The sequence below is a fragment of the Schistocerca piceifrons genome, chromosome 7, assembly GCF_021461385.2.
Source record: "Schistocerca piceifrons isolate TAMUIC-IGC-003096 chromosome 7, iqSchPice1.1, whole genome shotgun sequence".
NCBI classification, from domain to species: domain Eukaryota; kingdom Metazoa; phylum Arthropoda; class Insecta; order Orthoptera; family Acrididae; genus Schistocerca; species Schistocerca piceifrons.
This window is the reverse complement of record NC_060144.1, coordinates 431066777-431092481: the sequence shown is the minus strand read 5'-3', so window position 1 is coordinate 431092481 and position 25705 is coordinate 431066777. Positions and strand designations below refer to the sequence as shown.

At 40.7% G+C, this 25705-nt stretch overlaps 1 protein-coding gene across 7 annotated transcripts in view; it reads left to right on the top strand.

The window, feature by feature from the left end:
- LOC124805382 (transcription factor SPT20 homolog) overlaps positions 1-25705 on the top strand; it is a 309909-nt gene that overhangs the window by 144695 nt on the left and 139509 nt on the right. For all 7 annotated transcript variants that reach the window (XR_007017452.1, XM_047265939.1, XM_047265940.1 and 4 more), the window contains 2 exons: positions 1817-1962; positions 3346-3414. Coding sequence is in view for 6 of the 7 variants with exons in the window: in XM_047265939.1 (XP_047121895.1) it covers positions 1817-1962; positions 3346-3414 (215 nt within the window). In the remaining variant the exon portion in view is untranslated. The remainder of the gene's footprint in view (positions 1-1816; positions 1963-3345; positions 3415-25705) is intronic.

The window sequence follows — 25705 nt, the reverse complement described above, 5'->3', positions numbered from 1 at the left end:
ATTCCCATATGGAGGAAACAGAAATACTCACCCGCTGGTGTTGAGAAGCAACTGAAAGAGTTGAAACTAAATAAGTTGCCGGACAACGTGGAATCCCATTTTGATTTTACCAAGAGTAATCTTTGGCATTAAGCCCTTACTTAGCTTGCATTTATCACAAATCTCTCATCCTGCACAAAGTCATAAATGACGTAAGAAAGAAGCTAGAAAACTACAGACCGAGATCCTTAACATCGGGTTGCTGTAAAATTCTTGAGCGCTTACCAATTTTGAATATAGTAAATTTCTTTGAGACAGAAAAGTTCCTCTCCAGAAATGAGAAAGGATTTAGAAAGCATTGCTTGTGTGAAACTCGGGTTGCTGTATTCTTACACAATATCCTGAGAGTCATGAATGATGGGCAACAGACTGAATCTGTATTTCTTGATTCCCAGAAAGCATTAGACTCAGTGATCCTTTGCAGATTTTTAACGAAGGTCCGACAACACGGAATATGCTCTCAGAGATCTGAATGGCTTGAAGACTTGTTAAGAGTTATAGAATCCAGTACATTGTCCTGCACAGTGAGTGTTCATTAGAGGCAGGTGTATTGTCAGGAGTGTCCAGGGAAGTGTGATAGGACCGATCTTGTTCTCCATACACATAAACAATCAAACAGATGGGGTGAGCAGCAATCTGCGATTCTTCGCTAATGAGGCTATAGCATTCGGAAAGTGTAATTTTTGAGGGACTGTAAGAGTATACAGGATGAACTAGGCAGAATTTCTAAGAGGTGTAAGAAATGACAGCTTGCTCTAAACATTGAAAATGTAAGTTGTTCGAGATGAGTAGAAAAAATAATCCTGTACCATTCGAATGCAGTATTGGTGGTTTGCTGTTTGACACAGTCAGTTTGATTAAGTATCTAGGCATATTGCAAAGTGATATGAAACTGAACGAGCATATAAGGTCAGTAGTAGGAAAGGCAAATGGGTGTCTTCAGTTTATGGAGGGTAAGTGTAGTTAATCATCTGTAAATGACACCATGTATAGAACACTAGTGTGGTCCACTCTTGATTGCTTCTTGTGTATTTGGAATTTTCACCTGGTCGGATTAAGGGAAGACATCGAAGCAGTTCAGAGGCATGCTACTAGATTTGTTACAAATAGGTTTTACTATACAAGCCAGTACTACAGAAATACTCCATGAACTCAATGGGAAACCTTGGACGGAAAATGACACTCTTTTTGCAAAAAACTGTTTAGATAATTTAGAGAACCAGCATTTGTTGCTGTCTGCTGCTGCCAATGTACTTATTGCATAAGGACTGTGAAGACAAGAAAAGAGAAATTAGGGCTTGTAAGGAGGCTTATAGACAATTGATTTTTGCTCATTCCATTTATGTGTGCAACAGAAAAGAGAAAGACTAGTATTTACAAGGTACTCCCCACCCCACCATGCAGTGTATGATGGCCTGCAGAGTGTGTGTGTACATGGAGATCAGTGTTTTGTTATTAATGAACAGCAAATTGTGAAGGCAGTAATACACCTCACTGTGAACTGTCTGATGTGTTAGTAGACTAACAGTGGAAAATCCAGGAGGGAATAATGACACTCACCATATGGCGGAGATGCTGAGTCGCAGACAGACACAACAAAACCGACTCAGCACCTCTGCTATATGGTGAGGGCAATCTATCCTTTTCATAATATTGTCAAATTAGTAGAGAAGTTTGTATAATTCTTCATCAGTGAATGACTACCATTATTGACAGTTTGCATAATAATTTAAGATTGTTAATTTTCGGATACTGAAAAGTTGGTTTCTATTAACAGGCATCCAAAATACGATATTCTCCAAGCAGCTCGTCAGCTGGCGCATAACCTTATCGAAACAATGCAGCAAGAGTATGCTCAGTTTCAGCAACAACAGCAGCAGCAACAACAGCAGCAGCAGCAACAACAGATGGTGATGCAGCATGGTCAGTTGCGTAAAGCTATAAGATGATAGTGTAAATATTGTATCTAGCTTATGATGGAAGGAGCTTTTAACAGATTTATGATCCACCCATACAAACGGTTGAATCATTGCAAATTCAGAAGTGCTGTTAATGAAATCATTAAGATCTACAAAACATTGACATTTTTTCCAGAGATAACTTGCTAACTGTCTCTTAGATTGACTCTCATGAAAAAGTCTATAGATATATGACCTCACAAATGAAGTCCTGTCGGAGCGAGACTGAGTTCTTACCTTCATATTAGAAAACAGGCTCAAGCTTCAGTACTTGGTGCTCTTCTTTTCTTAACATTACAGTGACTGTTAGAGAAAAAGTTTCCAGTGACATCAGACAGCAATCAACTCAGCCATAACAGCTTGGTGTAAAATTCTTCAGCACGCTCCCATCAGCCATGTAGCTAGAAAATGGGAATCCCTATACAGTGAGAAGAATTAACACAGAGTGACCACTACTGCTACAAATTATCTAATTATTTGGCTTCAAAGACTGAAGATATTGGTTAGCTGCTTGACCAGTTGCAGTTTTCATTCTAACAGAATGTAGGTGGATATTGTTCAAGATAAATATCAAAAGATATTTTAGCATATAATTATTCTCAGGTTCTGTAACTAAAACACAAAAGTACAAAATCAGAAGTTGGAAAACAACCATTAATGTTATCATATGAAAGAAGCAACACACATCAAGTTCAGTACATTTTTTGAAGTAATTAGCATTGCCATCTATGCCACAAGCAAGTGATACCTGGCAGATTAAATTATCTCCAGTGAACATTTTAATGTTGTTAACGGACTTCTATGTTTGTTCAATGTTGAAAAGGTTATTTAATTTTAATTAAAAGTTAATGGTGTGTTACAGATGCAAATAGAAATAAATACTACAACCATGATTGTAGAATTGTGGAATTTATTTTGTTTATTGAACTGTTTTTAAGTTCATAGTAAAAGCTAAACATTTGCTATTTAGTATAAACGAGGGAGCAAGAGCATACTCCTTTTTCTCTCTTTTATCTTTTTAATTAAAAAAAAATAAAAAAAACAGAAACATTTCCAACTAAATGTGTTAGAAGTAAGCACTAACAGTTTATGAGAGTTAGCAGTAGTTAATAATTAAGGCTGTTTCTAACAGCTGCTTCTCATTTTTAAGGTGTTTGTAGACTTGCTCCACACTGCAGAAGTTTCTCCTTCCTTGTGGAACCTATTGAACATGATGAATGCAATGTGTCAAAATGTGAAATAGTGTTCACTTCTTTCTTCATAAACATTATTGCTGCAATAATACTTGCTTTTTGTCTAGTTTTAGTTTTCAGTTACTGTTACCGGAGTTAAATGTTGTTTGTTACAGCAACACAGATGCAACAGAACATGAATATGGGTGGCATTGGACAACCAGGGGTTGTAACAGTACAACAAGGTAATACACTTTTGAGATATGCATGGTGTTTACATTGCTATATATTATGTTTTCTGTTAGTATTAAGCATTTGGGCAGTTGTAGATATGTTAACAAGTCTACAATTGCAATTGACTCTTGTTTCAAAGCTCTCTTTATAAACACACATACTTGGAAGCAATAAAAAGTGGATGGCTTGCGCACTGTATGTCTTGTCAGGTCTATCTTGCAGTTATTGAAGTAAATAAATTGAAATTTGCAAGAGTTGTAGTACTCATTAGCTGGATTACATTTTATGTACTAAGGAAGGCAAGATTTGTGGTAAACAGCTGATATGATGAATGTTGACAATAGTTTATAAACATTCGCAGTTTGTCGTGAAAATCAGTGGGAAATACAGAAATGGCAGATTCATCTTTGTTTAAAGGAACACTGCTTTTATTCGGTTGTAGATGTCACGTCACTGTCTATCATTAGCAGAGGGGGAAAACTGTCAGATACATTTCAGTGCAGATGAGACAACACATGGGATCCTTGTATCATCAGAATAGAGGAACCTTCTACTCATTTATGAAAAAAGACTTGTGGGAAAAAAAATTGTGACACCCTTGTATCATTGCTGTTTGATCTTCTTCTTCTTCTTCTTCTTCTTCTTCTCTCTCTCTCTCTCTCTCTCTCTCTCTCTCTCTCTCTCTCTCTCTCTCTCTCTCTTTTTAACAACAAAAGATGGCGTCACATCTGTAGCAAACTACACATCGCTGCTTTCAAACATTTTTGGTGACTTACACAATGAACTGAGGAAAAGTAAGTGATCCAAATCCAACATTGCCTCTTTCGCTGCTTCAGCATCACATTTTCGAAACATTAAGACCTGAATATGAGTTTTATAGGTTGACCTGGTGCCATGTTCCTGTGTCTGAACAGAATACAAAGCTTCTTATTGAGAATTCACATCCAATTGAGAATGTGCTAGCTGCACATGGGAAGACTCAGGATGCTGACACTACCTACAGGAAATCAAAATCAGATGATTAACAGCGAAACAGAAGATATTCACAACAGCATGGAATAAGTCAAAGAAGAAAGAAACTCACTCATGCCTATTTTGCAAGAAAGTTGAATATTTTATGATAAACTACTAAATATGCATGGCTGCAGAAGAAATAAAGGTGACAGCTACCAATAATAATTCTAATTCCAGTTTAAAAGTAGGCAGCAAACCAAATACATCTTTCACTAGTGGCTAGTTAGTTCATATCAATTTTGATAGTGCTAATTTGAATTTCTGACTCTAGTATGACACAAAGTATTTCACAAAATAAATGGCATTTCTCTGTTTGAAAAGTTTATGATGCCACAGTGTATACAGACAGCTGACAATAAAGTTAATTTCACACATGGAACTGGCAATATTAATATTTAAGTATGCATAAACAAGTGGATGCCTACTTTGCTAGGGAATGTTTGATACGTATCTGATGGCAGGCACCATCTCTCCTCTGTTCATCAAACTACATAACATGGAAATAATGTGACTTGTGATAACAAAGGTGTTATCATTTAGTGACATAAGGAAGCAGTTGCAAGAACTTGTACTTCATTGTGCCTTATGAATACGCTTATTTGTTATCTAGATTGACAAACAAAGATTAACTTAGAAACAATTTTAGTGTTAGCATGATAGACTTGTTTATCAAGATAAATGTGATGCACAAGATGCACTCTTTTTACTTTGGTATAGCTGTTAAGTGTTCTGATGATAACTCATTTTATTTTATTTATTTATTTATTTATTTTCTTGTGGCAAATCTTACCACAAATCATTCAGTCCTTGCAAAGATTTTCTACAAACTGTCAATGAGTTGTTTTAATGTTGATGTCAATAGAATAATCCCTGTTGACTCTGTAAATGGATTTCGTTACTATGTTATTTTCAAAGATGATTATTCTCATTTTGTTCAGAAATGCTTTACACAAAATAAATGTAAGTAGCTGACAATTTGAAAACATTGTTGAAAGAGTTTAATGCTGCTAGTCATAAGGTAAAAGTATTTTGATATGATACAGGATGAGAAAACATAACACAGTAGCTGCAGTTCTGTCAGATTGTGATATTGAGTTTTGTCTTGTGTGAGCAAATACATCTGAGCAAAATAGTGTTGCTGAACAAACATATCAACACTTAGTAGCATTAGCTATCTCTGTGTTATCATCTAGCAAGTTACTAAACCATTTTAGTCCTGTCAACATCAAGATCAGTAGAGAGAAGGTTGAGAGAAAGAATAATGGACAGATTCAATGTACCCTCAAACACTGCAGGGCAGACACACAAATTACTATCAGTCAGTGTAGATGTCTATGTCATTGCACCTCCTCACTCCCATCCCTCCTTGGTGGTCTAAACTACATTAGCAAGGGACTCCACATTCTGAGACAGCTGATGTACAAAGTTGCAGATAATATAGGTGCAGCCATCAGTTATTCGCCTCTATCAAATAGAACAAGGACTACATTCTTTTAGTGGTACTTTTTGAAGTACAGTGACTCGAATTTTGAAGGTCAGAACAAATAGGAGGTATCGACTCATCCCATAAATAGCAGCAGACATTTAGGAGAACTTTTTCCTTACTTGGAGAACTAGAAAGCTTACTTGAAAAATTTTATTTGTTACAGAATGAATCATAATATGTTTCAGTGTGTGCTACAGAACATTCAAGGCAAAATTTCAAAACAGAATGTACATTTTTGCAGGAGTATAATGGCAGAAGAAAAATTGGGTGTCACATTATTGTAAGATAAATTAGTATATAATCATACTTTTGAAGTAGAACTTTGGGCAGAAGTCATTGCCTCCAATTCATTATACTGTCCGCCTCCATGGCTGAGAGGTCAGTGTGGCGGAACTTCATATGAGGCAACTGTTTTCGATTTATGGACACTGGATGTTGTCTTTCTCATCATTTCATCCTCATCGGCACACAAGTTGCCAAAGTGGCGTCAGCTAAATGGACTTAGACCAGGTGGCTGGGCTCCTCACAAGTGGGCCTCCCCACAGGTGGGACTCCCAGACTAATCACACGCATTATCATATTGATTATACTCAAGCTCTTGTATTTTAAGGTTTACAAATGTTTGCCTCTGAAGAGGCGTATCAGGAAGTAAATAGTGCTGTCTTCTTTGGTAATGTATGCCGTGCCATCATCAAAGGTATTTTGTCCTTTTAAAGTTACAAAAATTCTTCAGTATTTTTCCCACCAGTTCATTCTCTTCCCCCACCATTATTGATGTGATGCTTGTCAGTGGTGATGGTTCAGTGACTGGAGCCAGTGACAGCAAACATTCTTGAGATAATGCAATTTGGCTCACTGGTTCTCTTTCCACTGACAAGGAACTGTGCATAGCTATTGGAATAAAATATCTTTTAAGAAATTCATGTAATGAAAAATCAAGACAAAGTGGAACTGCGTTTTGAAGGGATTTTCTGGATCACGTGACGTCATTTTGTTAAGTTGGTTGGTTGGTTTGGGGAAGGAGACCAGACAGCGTGGTCATCGGTCTCATCGGATTAGGGAAGGATTGGGAAGGAAGTCGGCCGTGCCCTTTCAGAGGAACCATCCATTTTGTTAAGTTTTTTATGTTCTTATTTGTAACTATCTCTAAGATACTCCCATTTCAATTTCAGTTTTTGAATTTGAAGAATAATGAAGGGATATAATAAAATATTGATTTATAGTTTCCTGTATGTGTAAGAATAGGTGGGCTAAGTAAAAGATATATGGGTCAAGTATCTTTGCTTTTATCCATACAGTACTTCTAATTTTTCTTCGCTGATTGTGAAATGTGAAGGAATTTATTCTATAACAAAAAGAAGATAAATACTTCATCTGTGACAGATCTGATAAAAACAGGCAGGAGACATGTAATATGTTTACTGCAGAAACTAAAGTATAGTTCCACTGGCTTGTGCTGACTGCCCGCTCATGCCAGGAATATTAAACATTACAAATGTTGCTGATGCGTCCTGGCCTACCTCTGCATCTCATCGCAGCCCAGCTTCCAGTATCAGCACCACAATGCAAAACAGTGGGTTTGATATCCCAACACATCACGGCTTGGCCCAGCATGTTTTGGCCTGGCACTCTGAGTGAATGCTCCCTTAGACTCATGTTTAGACATACAAATACAACAATGGGTGTCTGACTTATTAATTCCACAGCGAGCATACACAGACAAGATTCTACATCATTCTAACATGGGTGATACGAAACCATTAAAAATGTTGTGGGGTAATGAACTTGTATACAATGAACGTAGCAACACACTAGCCAGCACTGTTCCTTATTGTACATGTGTGAGATCATTAATGTATCTTACATGTCTGTTTGTCCAGATCTCACTTACATTGTTCCAAAAGTTACTTAATTGGTGGCTAAACCCGCTTCACCTAAGTGGAATGCTGTAAAATGCGTTTTCAGATATATCTATGGTATCTCAGTCTCTTCTGCAATTCATCCGGCAGCAAACTTTTTGCCTGTGCCAAAGTTGAGTTTGTGGGCGACGTTAAAACAAGATTATCAACTGATTTGTGTTGCCTCAATTATTGGTGACACGGCTGTGCTGTATCATGGGTTTGTTTGCTGTAGAAATTGGTTACACCAATGAAGTGGAGATTGTTGCTGCTATTGAAGGAGCCAAAAAAACTGATATGCCTTAATCGACTGTTGTTGGAGATTAGTGAACAAGGGGACGCACCCGTATTATTCATTGATAATGTGAGCACCGTGGAATTAGTGTTCTAAGCACATCAAAGTACATTATTATTTCGTGCGTGAACTATATTCAACATAGGGGCATCGATGTGGAATGTGTTTGTTCTGAAAATCATCTTGTGGACCTGTTTGCAAGGCCTTCAGAGTCAAATATATTTAGACCACTATATACTAAGACAGGGCTTTGAAACTAAATATTGAGGTGAATAAACCTAATTTTTGTTTTCAGTTCCCTCATTCTGTGACAGATAATTTTGTGTTGTGTGAAACCTCTCAAACTTTCTGCTGTAGGAGTGTGTATTCTCTCTCTCTCTCTCTCTCTCTCTCTCTCTCTCTCTCTCTCTCTCTCTCTCTCTCTCTGTGTGTGTGTGTGTGTGTGTGTGTGTGTGTGTGTGTGTGTGTGTGTGTGTTGCATACATAATGTGTTACACTTTTTCATTGCTATAAAATATATCCTTACATCACCACAACAGCAGTAACTATCACAGTTTGGTTGTGTACGCACTAGAAAAGCTTCAGTGCCCCAAACCGTCAGCCAAAATTTTCTTTGTTGTTGGTTCTCTACTTCTAAATACATAAAAGTTGTAAGAGTTTTGGGCCGTAGTGCTTTTAGTCTGATTTCTTCTGACCTTACACGAAAAAGAATACTAATAATGATGATGATGAGTATGAGTATGTTTTTACACTTAAAGAGTCCTTCAAGATAGATCAAAACTGGAGTCGGACAGTGAGGTAGCTCTCACCTTTGCTCTTTTTAACTATATCCTTGATAAGGTGATCACATAATGGTGACAGACAATTAAAGAAATTGGTAGAATACAATCAGGATGTGTGGAAAAGGGAATATTGGCATTTGCAGATGTTATTGTGATATTGTTACAATCAGTAGAGAAGAGGTGGCTAATTGAACCATGCAACTACAGAGACAAGCCACGAAAACAAGTCTATAAATCTCTAGCAAAAAAGACACTGTGCTGGCCGAAAATCAAGACAGCTTCTTGATAGAAGACAATATGATAGAAAATTTTATAGGATCGAGATATTACCAATACCTTGCAAGAACAGGTTTATTGGAGAGGGTTCTCTGGAGGTTATTGGAACCTTGAAGAACTGGAAATGGTTATTACAGAAAAAGAGTAAACCAGGATATATAGAGAGGACCTCAGACATAATCAGGAAGAGACAGAACATGGTCTTTGGACACATCCTTAGAATGGACCAGGGGAGGTTGACCCGTAAGATAATAGAATATATTATGAACAAGTGAACCAGAGTGTGCTGGATCCAAGAGGTGAATGTGGAAGAAAAGAGAATAGAGGAAACAGAATTGCAACGAGGTGACTTTTAAATAAAAAATTCAGGCTTTCACAGATTTCCATGAGAGAATTAGACCCAAAGTTAAAATCTTCATAGACAGAAGAGTGAAATAGGTTACGAAGTATGAGATTGAAAGAATATTGGACAAGGATAAAGACCTGAAGCAAGGAAGCTGATATGAATTAATGTGGTCTTCAAGATGGTCAAAATGAGGAGATGACTATGAACAGATCTCATTGCTTTTTCGTATCTATCAGGGGCAGTCAAATGACAACAGAACACCCACCACAATAGGACTATGGAATGGTTCCATTCAAAAGTAATCACCTCACCCTTAAGACATTTATGCCACTGGGCACGAGACGATCAATTCCTGCTTTGTACAATGTGGTTGGCTGATGACTGATTGACAACTGCACCCACTTTGCACTTTCTTGTCCAACTGAAACTAATGCCCATGTGTGTCTTTTTTCAGGTTGCCGACAATGTGAAAATCACATGGTGAATGATCTGAGCTATACGGTACATGTTGGAGTGTTTTCCAACCAAATCGCTGAAGCATAGCCTTCATCTGATTGGCAAGGTGGATGCGGGCAATATTGTGCAACAGGATGATTCTGGAGCTTGTGTAAACAGCTTTGGATTTCTTTGTTGGATGAGATGTGGGATGTTTCCCCTGTTGGCTTTGCCATTTGTCTTGATGATTTGCTTCTCGAGTTACCCGAGTGTGGAGCCACAATAAATGCGCAGCACTATGAAGACACTTTGCAGAAACTGTGATGCGAGATGAAGTCAAAATGCCCAGGAATGGTGATGCATAATACAATAACACTCCCCCTCCCCACCCACAACCAGTCGGATGAAGGCTGCACTTCAGTGATTTGGTTGAGAAATACTGCATCACCCTCCATACAGCCCACATTGTTCACCATGTGATTTTCACATCATTGGTGACCTGAAGAAAGACGTGTGGATGTCAGTTTCAGTTGGACAGGAAAGTGCAGGAGTGGGTGTGGTTGTAGATCCCTCAGTAGCCGACCACATTCTATGAAACAGGAATTGGGTGTCTTGTCTCCCAGTGGGATAAATGTCTTAACACATGTGGTGATTACTTTTGAATGGACCCATTCCATGGTCACATTGCGGCGGATGTTCGGTTTTCATTTGACTGTCCATTATAATATGGGACTGTGATAAATAAGTACTATATCATTATTATTCAAAAATATCATAATGGTCATGTATCATTTATTTTCCATTGATTTAACATAAGTTTATCTGAGTCATTTAACGTGAAATTTAGTCGCATTGACTGTTTACCAACAAAAATAATCAGTGTCTGAAAATATAATGTAGTATGCATAGAATCAATAATGAAATTCATGGATGGAAGGATGTGTAAAATAAGGTAAAGGAAACCAAGCACCTGTATTGGATTGGCACCTGGCACACAGAACAGCGCAACAGAAAACAGTGTTCACACTAGCTTTAGAGCTCTTGTTCTTTTTCTAGTAAAAGTACACACATTTACATACACAGGCCTCAAACATGCGCTCTTGCATTTGCGGTGAGACTGATTGTTATCAATTCTTGAGAGCAGTTGAATGGGTAGATTGAGGGGGGGGGGGGGGAGGACATTCATTACAAGGAGAGGGTAGTGGGATGGTATGAAGTAGGTTTTTCCACAGTTGAATCAGCAGCTGAACAAAAAGACAAAAGTAGTTCAGAGGATAGAACATATAAGATACAGGGATGGGGATTTTTTTTTGGGGGGGGGGGGGGGGTGAGGATAGGAGAGGAAGGTGATGATGAAGAGGGAGACGGAGGAGAGGGAAAGGACAGAAGAGAGAAGGGAAGAGGTAAGATGAGGCAGTGGGAAAGAGGTCAGAGTAGGCTTAGGTGATGCCAAGGATATCATGAGAATGCATGATAGACTGGAAAGACAAAGAGAAACTTTTGGTGGAAGCGAGCATCCAAATGGCCTGCATAGTGAAGCAGCTGTTGAAGTCACTTGCGTTTCTTGTGCAGTATGCTCGGCAACTGAATGATCAAGTTCGCAGTTTGTCAGTCTAGTGGTGGCCATTTGAGCTATTAGATGGTTACTTGTCATGCTTGCATAGAATGCTGTACATTAATTGCAGCATAACTGATATGGAATGGTTAAATAAAACAATGGAAAAGCTAAGATGGAATAATGACAATATTATGAAAAGGGTAGATTGCTACTCACCACATAGAAGATATGTTAAGTCACAGACAGGCACAACAAAAAAAGTATTAGACATGTAAGCTTTCTGCCGAAAGGCCTTTTTTCGAATTAAACAACACACACACACACACACACACACACACACACACACACACACACACACACACACACACACACACGTGCAAATCACACACACGTGACTACTGTGTCTGGCTGCTGAGCCCAGACTGCGATCAGCTGCATGTGATGGGAGAAGCGGACTGAATGGTGGGGGTAAGGAGGTAGCTTGGGGGGGGGGGGGGGGGAGAGGGGCAGATAGCAGAGTAGGAGTGGGGGATGATAAAAAGTGCTACTCTTGGGAGCATACAGAGGCGAGGTGGAGAGAAGGTATGGTGGCTAGGCGGAGTTGGGTGGTTAGATTGTGAGCAGAGGGGCAGGGGAGTGGAAAAGGACAGAAATATAAAAAGACTGTGGGTGCACTGGTGGAGTAGAGGGCTGTGTAGTGCTGGAATGAAAACAAGGAAGGGTATAGGTGGGTGAAGGACAATGACTAACAAATGTTGAGGCCAGGAGGTTAACAGGAATGTAGGATATATTGCAGGGAATATATCCTACATTCCCGTAACCCTTGTGTTCTCAGTCTTTGTTGGTCATTGTCCTTCACCTACCTATCCCTTTCCCTTTCCCTGTCTTACTCCAGCACTACACAGCACTCTATTCCACCAACACACCCACAGTATTCTTACTTCTCTCCTTCCCTGCCAACCCTTCCTTCCTTCCTCCCCCCATCTCCCTCCTCCCCCTCCCCCTCCCCCCCACCTCCACTGCTCTCTGCCTAACATTATGACTGCACATAGCTGCTCTACGATCTCTGTACCTCATTCCTGTATGTTCCCACAAGCAGCTCTTTACTGTTCCCCACCCCTACCCTGTTACCTGTTCCTCTCCCAATCAAGCCTCCTCCTTACCCCTACCACCCAGATTGCTTCTCTCAACACATGCTGCTGCTCGCAGTCTGGCATTGGCAGCCAGAGACATGGCAGGGATTTGGTGTGTGTGTGTATGTGTGAGAGTGTGTGTGTGTGTGTGTGTGTGTGTGTGTGTGTGTGTTGTCTAATTCATGGAACAGATTTTTCACCTGGAGGTGACCACAAGGGAAAAACCTATTCGATGGAGGATTGGGAACAGGATTGGAGTAGGGATGGACAGGGTTATTCTATAGGTCAGTTGGGTGGGAGAACACTACTTTGGGTGGTGGGGATAGGATTTTGGGTAGGATAGCCCTCATCTCGGGGCACAGTGGGAGGTAGCCAAAGCCCAGGTGAAAGATATGGTTTAGTTTTTTGAGGCCAAGGTGATACTGGGTGATCGGTGGTGGTGACTAGTTGACAGGTCTACTGCTGTTAGAGGAGGAGATGGGATGCAATGGTTTCTACTGCAAATGTGTCATCAACAGGTTGTGAAGCTGTAAGGAAGAGACTTTTTGACATGAAACAGGTAATGACTATCAAGTAGAGGTACTGTTGGTGGTTGGGGAACTTGATGTGAACAGACACATTTATGTAACCATCTGTGAGGTGGATGTAGACATCCAGGGAGGTGGCTGATTTAGTTGAGAGAGACCAGGTGAAGCTTATTTGGGAGAAGGTGTTGAGATTATGGAGGAAAGAGCAAAGTTTGTCCCTTCCACGATTCCAGATCATGGAAATGTCATAAATGAATATGAACCATGCAAGTTGTTTTAGGATTCCTCCAAATGGCTCATAAATAAGTTGGCATAATATGTTACCATGTGAGAACCCATGGCAGTAACACAAATATGTTTGCTGATTTGATGTTTGAAAGTGAAATAATTGTGGATTAGGGTGTGATTGGCTAGGAGAATTAGGAAAGAGATGGTGGGATCGGTATCGGGAGCATGTTGGGAAAGGTAGTGTTTCGTGGCTGCAAGGCTATGGGCATGGGGAATATTGGAGTATAAGGACAACATCCACAGTAACCAACGAGGAATCTGATGGTAAAGGGACAGCTCACACACACACACACACACACACACACACACACACACACACACACACACATACATCACTGAGGGAGAGCATACAGGTGCGGGATGGTAAAGATCTGCTTATGGGAGCATACATTGTCGAGGTGGAGACAGGGTGGGGCAGCTAGCTGCAGTCGAGAGATAAGACAGAGGGCGGATGGGAGCTGGGGAGTGGGAAAGGAGAGAATTAAAAAGACACCACCTACTCCAATCCGGTCATAGACATCACCTATCAAATCAAAAACAGGGATACCTGTGAAAGCCGGGCGCGGTGGTCTAGCGGTTCAGGCGCTCAGTCCGGAACCGCGCGGCTACTACGGTCGCAGGTTCGAATCCTGCCTCGGGCATGGATGTGTGTGATGTCCTTAGGTTAGTTAGGTTTAAGTAGTTCTAGGGGACTGATGTCCACAGATGTTAAGTCCCATAGTGCTCAGAGCCATTTTGAACCATACCTGTGAAACCGCTCCTGATCTACAAGCTAAGCTGCAACCATGGTGCTTCATTCCACTTGGGCAAGACAACCAATAAGCTGTTTGTTCGCATGAATGGCCACCGACAAACAGTCCAAGAAACACCTGGACCATCCAGTTGCTGAACATGCTGCCCAATATGACATTCATGTTTTTAATGATCACTTCACAGGGTCCTATCTGGGTCCTTTACCAACACCAGCTTTTCTGAATTGTGCTGGTGGGAACTCTCCGTGCAATGTATCCTATGTTCCCGTAACCCCTCCAGGCCTCAACCTTTGTAGTAATTGTTCCTCACTATCTATCCCCTTCCGTGTCAGAATTACCGTATATGTTCCCATAAAGGAAAAATTAATCAGTAGTGTCATTTATAAATAAAATTTGATTCATTGTAGTTAATGTGAGTCTCTTTTTCTTCTTAGTGCACATTTGTCCTGCTTTTGAAAATATTTGTTCATAGGTCTCTGATGTTGCTGTGATACATAATACTTTTAGAACTAGTTGATACAATACTGGCCACAGCAATTTTCTTGTTTCCCACCAGTTTAAGGGATTGCTGTTTCTAGGCAATATTCCTCCACTAATTATTTGTCCAGTTTGATAATTGCCACATTTCCTGGGTCGTGACTTGCTTGAAGCTGACTAATAGTTTCATTCAACTCGTACCAGGTTGAAGAAGTCTCATGTGTCACAGTGGTAACTGGTTGAGAAATGTGCTGTGTTTTTTTTCTTGTTGAACAACCAACTCATTCATTTCTGCAACATCCTCCACTTAGTAGCCCTGAAATGTTTTGTCATCTGGATGTCCTTCCTTTGAATTGGGGATCCAGTAACATTGCTTGACTAATCAGTTTATTGCTGGAGAAAACCCAAAACCACTCTGATAATTGTTTAAGCAAATTATCAGCCAATGACTGTTTCTTGAGGACATTCTTTATTTTTGTCTTTAAAAATTTTAGTTGCTGTTCCATTAATCTTGGCAAATTTCATTTTTAAAAGTGAGACTGTTTCTTCTGAGGACACTTATTTGATTACCTCATCGAATACTTTCAAAATCCTTTAAGTCAGTTGCATTATTTCCTAGCCTGTACCCTAGAAGTTTAAGATGATAAATTTTCTACTTAAAATAAAAAAAAAAAAACTTTGTGTTCTGCCTTACGGCAGGTCTTGTCATGGGGGAAGCCTCGTCACAGAGGTCCACCGCATAAACGTCTAGGGAAGTGATTCCAGTGGTGGTTTCCCATTGTCTTCCACTGATGATGATGAAATGATAATGAGGACAACACAACACTGGGCATCCAGATGGGGGTTTGTCGGGGATAGCTAGCTCGTCCCACGTGTCTCCTGATTGGACTACGGCTGTGGCTGCCCAGGATACTGCCCACATTGAGGCTGACCCCTCACCCATGGTAGAGTGGGAGGTCGTCTCGAGGTGTGGCAGGGAGCGAAAGACATTCCGGAGAGCTGAACAGAAGGCCTCTTCAGTTTGTCTGACGTGACGAACTGGTTTCAGGCTCTGTCTCCAGCTGATACGGATCTTCGGCCGGACATGGCTGCTTGTCCTGTTCCAGAGGTTGCCCCTCAGTCTGCAAGATCCAGGCGGTCGCAGAGGGTGGGCTTACTGGTAGTTGGGAACTCCACTGTGGCAGCAAGAGAGGGGAAGAAAACCATTGTGCACTCCGTGTACGGACCGGGGGGGGGGGGGGGGGGGCATTCCAGATGCCATGAAGGGTACAGGATGCACCCATCTGCAGGTGGTCACTCATGTCGCCACCAATGATGTGTGTCGCTATGGATCGGAGGAAATCCTCTCTGGCTTTCGGTGGCTATCTGATTTGGTGAAGACTGCCAGTCTCGCTAGCGGGATGAAAGCAGAGCTCACCATCTGCAGCATCGTTGACAGGACTGACTACGGACCTTTGGTACAGAGCCAAGTGGAGGCTCTGAATCAGAGGCTGAGACGGTTCTGCGACCGTGAGGGCTGCAGATTCCTCGACTTGCGCCATAGGGTGGTGGGGTTTTGGGTTCCGCTGGATAGATCAGGAGTCCACTACACACAGCAGGCGGCTACATAGGTAGCAGGGGTTGTGTGTCGTGGACTGGGCGGTTTTTTAAGTTAGATGACCTCGGGCAAGTACAGAAAGGGCAGCAGCCTCAAAGGGTGCGGGGCAAAGTCAGGACATGCGGGGACCAAGCAGTAATCGGTATTGTAATTGTAAACTGTCGAAGCTGCATTGGTAAAGTACCGGAACTTCAAGCGCTGATAGAGGGCACCGAAGCTGAAATCGTTATAGGTACGGAAAACAGGCTGAAGCTAGAGATAAATTCTGCCGAAATTTTTACGAAGGCACAGATGGTGTTTAGAAAGGATAGGTTGCATGCAACCGGTGGTGGCGTGTTTGTTGCTGTTAGTCGTAGTTTATCCTGTAGTGAAGTAGAAGTCGATAGTTCCTGTGAATTATTATGGGTGGCGGTTACACTAAACAACTGAGCTAGGTTAATAGTTCGCTCCTTTTACCGACCTCCCGACTCAGCAGCATTAGTGGCAGAACAACTGAGAGAAAATTTGGTATACATTTTACGTAAATTTTCTCAGCATGTTATAGTCTTAGGTGGAGATTTCAATTTACTAGATATAGACTGGGAAACTCTGATGTTTAGGACGGGTGGTAGGGACATAGCATCGAGTGACATTATACTGAGTGCACTATCCGAAAATTACCTGGAGCAATTAAACAGTGAACCGACTCGTGGAGATAACATCTTGGACCTACTGATAACAAACAGACCCAAACTTTTCGACTCTAGGGAATCAGTGATGATAAGGCCGTTGCAGCATCCCTGAACATGGAAGTTAATAGGAATATAAAAAAAGGGGGGAAGATTTTTCTGTTTAGCAAGAGTAATAGAAGGCAGATTTCAGACTACCTAACAGATCAAAACGAAAATTTCTGTTCCGACACTGACAATGTTGAGTGTTTATGGAAAAAGTTCAAGGCAACCGTAAAATGCGTTTTAGACAGATACGTGCTGAGTAAAACTGTGAGGGGCGGGAAAAACTCACCGTGGTTCAACGACAAAGTTAGGAAACTACTGCTAAAGCAAAGAGAGCTTCACTCCAAGTGTAAACGCAGCCAAAACCTCTCAGACAAACAGGAGTTAGCGTAAGGAGGGCTATGCGTGAAGCGTTCAGTGAATTCGAAAGTAAAATTCTATGTACCGACTTGACAGAAAATCCTAGGAAGTTCTGGTCTTACGTTAAATCAGTAAGTGGCTCGAAACAGCATATCCAGACACTCCAGGATGATGATGGCAGTGAAACAGAGGATGACACGTGTAAAGCTGAAATACTAAACACTTTTTTCCAAAGCTGTTTCACAGAGGAAGACCGCACTGCAGTTTCTTCTCTAAATCCTCGCACAAACGAAAAAATGGCTGACATCGAAATAAGTGTCCAAGGAATAGAAAAGCAACTGGAATCACTCAACAGAGGAAAGTCCACTGCACCTGACGGGATACCAATTCGATTCTTCACGGAGCATGCGAAAGAACTTGCCCACCTTCTAACAGCCGTGTACCGCAAGTCTCTAGAGGAACGGAAGGTTCCAAATGATTGGAAAAGAGCACAGGTAGTCCCAGTCTTCAAGAAGGGTCGTCAAGCAGATGGGCAAAACTATAGACCTATATCTCTGACATTGATCTGTTGTAGAATTTTAGAACATGTTTTTTGCTCGCGTATCATGTTGTTTTTGGAAACCCAGAATCTGCTCTGTAGGAATCAACATGGATTCTGGAAACAGCGATCGTGTGAGACCCAACTCACTTTATTTGTTCATGAGACCCAGAAAATATTAGATACAGGCTCCCAGGTAGATGCTATTTTCCTTGACTTCCAGAAGGCGTTCGATACAGTTCCGCACTGTCGCCTGATAAACAAAGTAAGAGCGTACGGAATATCAGACCAGCTGTGTGGTTGGATTGAAGAGTTTGAGTTTTTAGCAAACAGAACACAGCATGTTGTTATCAATGGAGAGACGTCTACAGACGTTAAAGTAACCTCGGGCGTGCCACAGGGGAGTGTTATGGGACCATTGCTTTTCACAATATATATAAATGACCTAGTAGATAGTGTCAGAAGTTCCATGCGGCTTTTTGCCGATGATGTTGTAGTATACAGAGAAGTTGCAACATTAGAAAATTGTAGCGAAATGCAGGAAGATCTGCAGCGGATAGGCACTTGGTGCAGGGACTGGCAACTGACCCTTAACATAGACAAATGTAATGTTTTGTGAATACATAGAAAGAAGGATCCTTTATTGTATGATTATATGATAGCGGAACAAACAATGGTAGCATTTACTTCTGTAAAATATCTGGGAGTATGCGTACGGAATGATTGGATGGTGGCAGGTTGAGATTCATTGGGAGAGTCCTTAGAAAATGTAGTCCATCAACAAAGGAGGTGGCTTACAAAACACTCGTTCGACCTATACTTGAGTATTGCTCATCAGTGTGGAATCCGTACCAGGTCTGGTTGACAAATGATATAGAGAAGATCCAAAGAAGAGCGGCGCGTTTTGTCACAGGGTTATTTGGTAAGCGTGATAGCGTTACGGAGATGTTTAGCAAACTCAAGTGGCAGACTCTGCAAGAGAGGAGCTCTGCATCGCGGTGTAGCTTGCTCGCCAGGTTTCGAGAGGGTGTGTTTCTGGATGAGGTATCGAATATGTTGCTTCCCATGACTTATACCTCCTGAGGAGATCACGAATGTAAAATTAGAGAGATTCGAGCGCACACGGAGGCTTTCCGGCAGTCGTTCTTCCCGCGAACCATATGCGACTGGAACAGGAAAGGGAGGTAATGACAGTGGCACGTAAAGTGCCCTCCGCCACACACCATTGGGTGGCTTGCGGAGTATAAATGTAGATGTAGATGTCGATGAAAATCTGCGACCCAGCCGGAAATCGAACCCGGGCCTCTTGGCGTGACAGATCGCCGCACTGACCACTCAGCTATTGGGACGGACCTACCTAGAATAGCGGGCAATAAATTATGGGATCTTTATTTAAAGTAAATCTTTGGAACATTTCATAAGCAGAATTCAGTTTCAGTCGTTTTTTATTTTTTTATTTACTTATTTTTTATTTACTTATTTTTTTATTTACTTATTTTTTTTTTACTTATTTTTTATTTAAATTTTCTTGCATATCTGTAAATTTGCTTAAAGCAAAGGGTCTCTCCTTGAGAAAGATAACAACTCATTTGACCTCATCAATGGTTTTCTGTTTGGACTTCTGAATTGTGCTGCGCAGTGAGACTTAAAGAATGTGCAAAGTGTGGGATATGTGGGAGTTTCAGAAGGATGGCAGTTAATTTCATATTTAATGCATCTTCTTTTATTATGGAAGTGATTTTAAAACTGATATTGTATTTGAAATAACAGACTTTACTCAGTTTGAGTTGTCTTCTGCAGTGTGTCTGCTTCGAATTGTGAGCACTTCTGTTCACTCTTCTCATCTATGAAATTTGCAGTCAGTGCACAGAAACTAATGTTATTTATTTCCATCCAAGCATCAGAGGAAAGGCAGTCTGCCTTTGCAATGGTCAAATAATTTTTAATTCTATCTGAGAGTTTGATAGTGTTTTTGACTTGTTTAAATATAAAGGGGGGGGGGGGGTTATGTGCGTGTGTGTGCATGTGCACCACTACAGAATAAGAATGGTATTCTCTACAAATAATTTTTAAAAGCTGTACATCTGAAGCTATACTTTTATTTAATGTGAGTGACTTTATAATGTTAAAAAAAATTACTTATTGGCTTTTGTAAAGAAAAAGTAGTTGAGGGTAAGGGCACCATAAAAGGGAATAAATTAGGACGGGCCAGAATGTGATGACACTGATAGGCTGGATACAGCTTGTAACTCAATTTGCCTTTCTGGGATACCTTCACCCAAGGTGGAAGCAGAGACAGTGAGGACAGTTAGGAAGAAATGATTTCTCGAATTTTGCATCAACTTATGGCGATCTTGATCGGCTTCCTTACCCACATCATTCCAGAGGTATTGTAGAATGCTTCGATTTAAGCTGTCTCTTCAGGTTTGATGATGAGCCAGAAGCCATGGAAATTATCTGCTGACAGTAGTCGCACTTTTTCCTTTTTCTTCCACTTGGGTAAATGTACTGAACATTGCTCGTAATTCTTTTAGGCAAAGGCATTGTGGGCGACATATTGTTGTGCATCACTTAAAAGTACACTGATAAAATTAAAATATTTACTATTAATGTGGCCATTTTAAATTGTAAAAGCTTAGAGCTTAGAGCGAGAACAAATATACATGCAGCACATTCTATAATCAGAAGTTATACAGTAGGTTGTAGAATGTTGTGATCTGCGAAACCTAGACCCGCAATTGTGAAGTTCATATTGTATACAGAAAGGAATGAAACAGTTACAGTGATTAAGAAACTCATGAAGGCAAGCCTGATAATATGCAAGGATTTCACTGCTGAAAGATAAAAATTTTGAATAACATTCGAATTTAGGTTACATAGCATGTGAACGAGAGTTGACAGGATAATGGTGTGTATAAAGGCTGAAAGGAAGCAGCTCAAATGAACTCTAAAACCTGTGTATTAGGAGCTACAAGCTTGTCTATTTATGCAGTCAGTAGTTCTACTAGTGTGTCTGTATTGTTACTGTAGAAAATAGTTGGCCATCACTTTCAACTCATTTCGACAAACTCCGCTAGATGTATCAGAATATCGATATCCATGTGTTTCTCCTAATGAATGTGGATACCTGGCTTAAGAAAGCATGCTCTCCAGTTCCCTAAATATAGGCTCCACTGCTGTCCAGACTACTCACATCCATTAGTAATGAAGACAAAAAAGTCAAATATATGTCATAAATATCAAATCCCTGGAAATATGCCGAATGTGCGTTCTCTACAGACCTTTGGAAGTAGGTGGGATAGCCTGTTTCAAAATTGTATCTTTCAAAATTAGATTTGACTTAGGAGCATACAAATAATGCTAGGAAAACTAACATAAACTTTCTGCCCCTTCACTGTGAAATTCAAGTGTGTAATTTCTTCTTCAAATGTAACAAAATTTCAGCTAGCACCTACCCATAATGCAGCCTATAGTGCAGCCCCCATAGATGTATTTGCTACAAAATCCACAAGCAAAGAAATTCATATCTGGAATATCAGTTTACAAAATAATAATCACGACTTTCTCTCTAAAATATGCAATTGTGCCAACATACAGAGACTTTAAGTGTATCAGTGTGCCTGAAGTTGCAGTGGAGGCTCAAGAGATAATTTTGAAGATTACTTCCATACCATTCATGAAAGTGAAAGACCAACTTTATGATTTACTGTCAAACTAACTTTATTACACAATAAATATAGTCCCCTAAAAACCAGAAAACTGAAGGAAAAAGCTGCACCTTGGCTAATGGAAGAGCGAAAAAGGTTCGAGACGCTGCACATCAGGCTTACAAATGACCTCCTATCCTTGAAAATAAAACTGATTACAACCAGAAAGCAAAGAGACTCAATCAATCTGAGCGAAACCATAACTGAGACATGCCAATACATTAATCTGAAACATAAAGATGTGATGCTGTATGGAAAAGCTTCTGTGATCAAGGGAAGAGTAGGCAAAGTAGAAGCTGCAACTGATCCCATTGTCATAACCAAATAACTAAACCAGTACTTGACTTTAGCAATAACCTTCACTGAAATGTAAATAAAACATAGACTCGCTGATTATTTTGCGGAGGTAAATGTTAGTAGTGGCGAAAAATTCTTTCTTGAGCTGACAATGCTGGGGATAAATCCTTCAGCCTAGCATTTACTGTACAGGGCAGTGTCACAGTCCAAATGATCAAGCTTATTGTTGACCCACTACTGCTCACAATAACTACTGCTCCCTAGACCTTTGAACTCTTGCCTGGACAACACAGCAGAAACACTCGTTCCTATCAGGATCCAAGCACTAGAGATTTGATTGCTAAAAAGAATAGCTGGGTACATTCTGTCTGACTGGAGAGTGAATGTAGACATCAGAGAAGAACTGAGAGTGGAAAACATAAATGAGCAGATTGAAGAATACTGGAAGGAATATGCCACAAGAATGGGAGATGACAGATTACCAAAATTGGTGGTAATTATTATCCAGTGAACACGAGATGCTGAGGAAGACTGAGGAAAATTGACAGTTTCAACCAAAAGAGCGTGTTGTTATTGTTGAGTACTTTGTAGTTGTTTACAACATACTACAGTAGTTTAGATGAAATTGAGACGAATAATTTGATGTAGGACACTTGGCCTATCAAGTCAGGAAGCTACCGCAAACTGGCTTACCTGTACCTCAATGCATGCACGTTGCCCAAGATTTTCCGTATTCCTTCACTCTCTTCGTGCAACCTGTTAGTCCTGAAGAAAAAATGAGTAGGGCCATTTTAAAAGAAATTTAAAGTAGTTTAATTTTATACTGTAACAAGTTTTCGCTTGAGGCTGCGGATTTTGTATTATTCAAGAAAAATGCACAAAAATAACTTTAAATATGTTCCATCTCAGAAACCATTTCAAATAGGTCATATGTCCATATTTAATTTTTTACTTCAGATGATCGTTCCTGTCATATCTCAGAATACTGACCACTTATCCTGAGATAATGTTTATGCATGGACTATCATGTATAGTAGAATAATTATGTGTTATACATACAGTTATATTTAGTATCCTATCCCAAAGTAATTAAAACCTTCATAAAGGCTACCAACACACCAACAGCAGCAACTATAAATGCAACAGACATAGAAAAGACATATAATAGGACACCTAACACTCACACTCACACAACAAAAAAACAGAAGAGCAACAACACAAGATGACAACTAGAACAAATCAAACAAGGATACAAAGAATAAAAAACTGAACTTGGGTGGAGAGGTGCTCAGTCAAGAAAGCGAGTTGCAAGATGTATCATTGTACCAAGAGCACAGAAAATGGAGTGATGCTTCAAGTCGCCGTGTGATCTGTTCCGTGTGATCTTGTCTGCGAGAGCTATTTGCCTTGCCGGGGAGCAGTGAGCTAGCTTGCAATTTGATCCAGAATAGTGGTGGTGACTAGTGAGCTAGAGAGCTATCTTGCAATCTGATTCCTGAGAGTGGTGGGAAGAGCAGTGAGCTAGTGAGACTGCCTAGAGTGTGATCGGTGAGGGTGGTGGGGAGTCTGAGCTGTTGGGAGGGTAGTGATGCCTGGATTGTTTTGTGATATGCTCCAAGCGCATGGTGGCTGAAGACTGCAGTTTTATGATCACTGGCAGCACATTCAGAGTGCGGTGCTAAGTCAAAGGATAGGAAGTACCAACTCACTCAAAAGTATGTAAATGTTTATTGAACTTCGGAAATTTGAGATATTCTTTTGAACTCAAGAGCGGAAACATGGTGCTGGAAGTGTTTTCTGCTTTAATGTACTGTACTGAAGCACTGGTGTTTCATTTGCTCCACTAGCTGCATGGTCAATGTGGGGGGACTGTAAAGAAAAGGCGCTCAGGTTTGATTCCCAGTTAGGCCAAAGATTTTTTTCGCCACTCTGACACTGGGTAAAGAGTTATGTTTACTTTCATATCATCATAATTAGTATTACTGTTGAGATGGCTGAATGGGTACTGCCTGCCAGCCAATAAATTAGGGAGGGAGGAAACAGAGCTTTCTTTCTATTCTGTTTTCATTGAAGAGAAAAGCTTTATGTACTAGTTAGATGTGCAAATTCACATGAGCACTTGGTGTATAGCTTGGGAAACGTTTTCTTAAGGATGTGGGGTGGGATTCTGTTGCAGTAGCCTAGTGTCGAATTTTCATCCTGCTCATTACAGCCACCAGAGATTCATTTTGAAATCAAATGAGTTACCATTAATTTTTTTCTGAATCATCCATCATTCACTTTTTAGAAAGATCTGGCTCTTTGAATCAATTCAGGGGCAGAGTGCCCATCTCAAGTACTTTACCGTTCCCCATTCATACCCTGCTCTCCCTCTCCCTCTGCCCCAACATTGTCCTCAGCCCCACCACCAGATTGCTTCTCCCATCATGTGCAGTTGCTCACAGTCTGGCCTTGCCAGACGGAGTCAGTGGTCATGTGTGTGTGAGCTACATTTATGTGAATATATGTGTGTGTGTGTGTGTGTGTGTGTGTGTCTTGTCTATTTCACAAGAAGGCCTTCTGGCCGAAAGCTTAGGTGTGCCAAGAGTACCAATTTCAGGCACTGCTTCTCACTGTTGACAACACAGTGGCCGATGACTGAGAGCGGCAGCTTTTGTGTAGAGTTGTCAATGCTAACAGACAGAAATCAGTGTACGACAAATGTATTCTTTAGGAAAATGCAGTGAAACTTGGTGTTGATACGCTGTGGCAGCACACGACTGTGAATGCATTTGCTAACAGCATGACATAGCCTCCAGGACCTGTCCTGGGCTCATGACCATATTGGTTAGACCCTAGATGACTGGAAAACTGTGTACCAGTCAAACGCATCCCAATTTCCAATAGTAAGAGCTGATGGCAAGGTTATTGTGTGGCACACACCGCACAAAGCCATTGACCCAAGTTTTCGACAAGCCTCTGTGCTAGCTAGTAGTGGCTCCATAATGATGTGGGCTGTGTTTACATGGACCACTGAATGGAAATGGTTATGTTCGGCTACTTGGACACCTTTTGCATCCATTCATGGTCTTCATGTTCCCAAAAAAAAAAAAAAAAGAAAAAGAAAACAGTGCAGTTTTTATGGACGACAGTACGCCATGTCACCCGGCCACAATTATTTGTGACTTATTTGAAGAACATTCTGCAAAACTCGAGCAAATGCTTTGGCCACCCAGATTTCCCAACATGAATTCCATTGTACATTTACAGGACATAATTGAGGGGGTCATTTTGTGCCAAGATCCTACGCCAGCAAGACTCTCGCAATTGTGGGCAGCCATAGAGGCAGCGTGGCTCAGTATTTCTGCAGGGATCTTCTAATGACTTGTTGAGTCCATACTGCATCGAGTTGCTGCACCAGCCTGAGCAGGTGGTGGTCCAATGCGATATTAGGATGTATCCCAGGACTTTTGTTACCTCAGTGTACATTTAATAATTGAGTTATACATAACTTTGAATGCTGTAGGTTCTTTGGTTCTGGTTTATAGACAATGAGCATTAAGTTCGCAATTGCAGTAAAAAGTCTTGAATACTGGTACACTGATGTAAGTCTCTGAATATTAGTCATGTTTAGTAGTGCTGTGGTACGTTGAAGTATTGTCCTCACTGCGGTCTTCTGTACTAATGTGTGTGAGTCTATAGATGTACTGAGTCCAGTTGAAGCTTTGCATTATGGCTACTTAAAAAGATGTGCCTCCCCTAAATTGACTGCTGGAAGAGCGAGCTCGGCCAGCAGAGCATTGGCAGGAGGTTTTCAAAGTGCCATCTCCTGCATAGGTTTGAG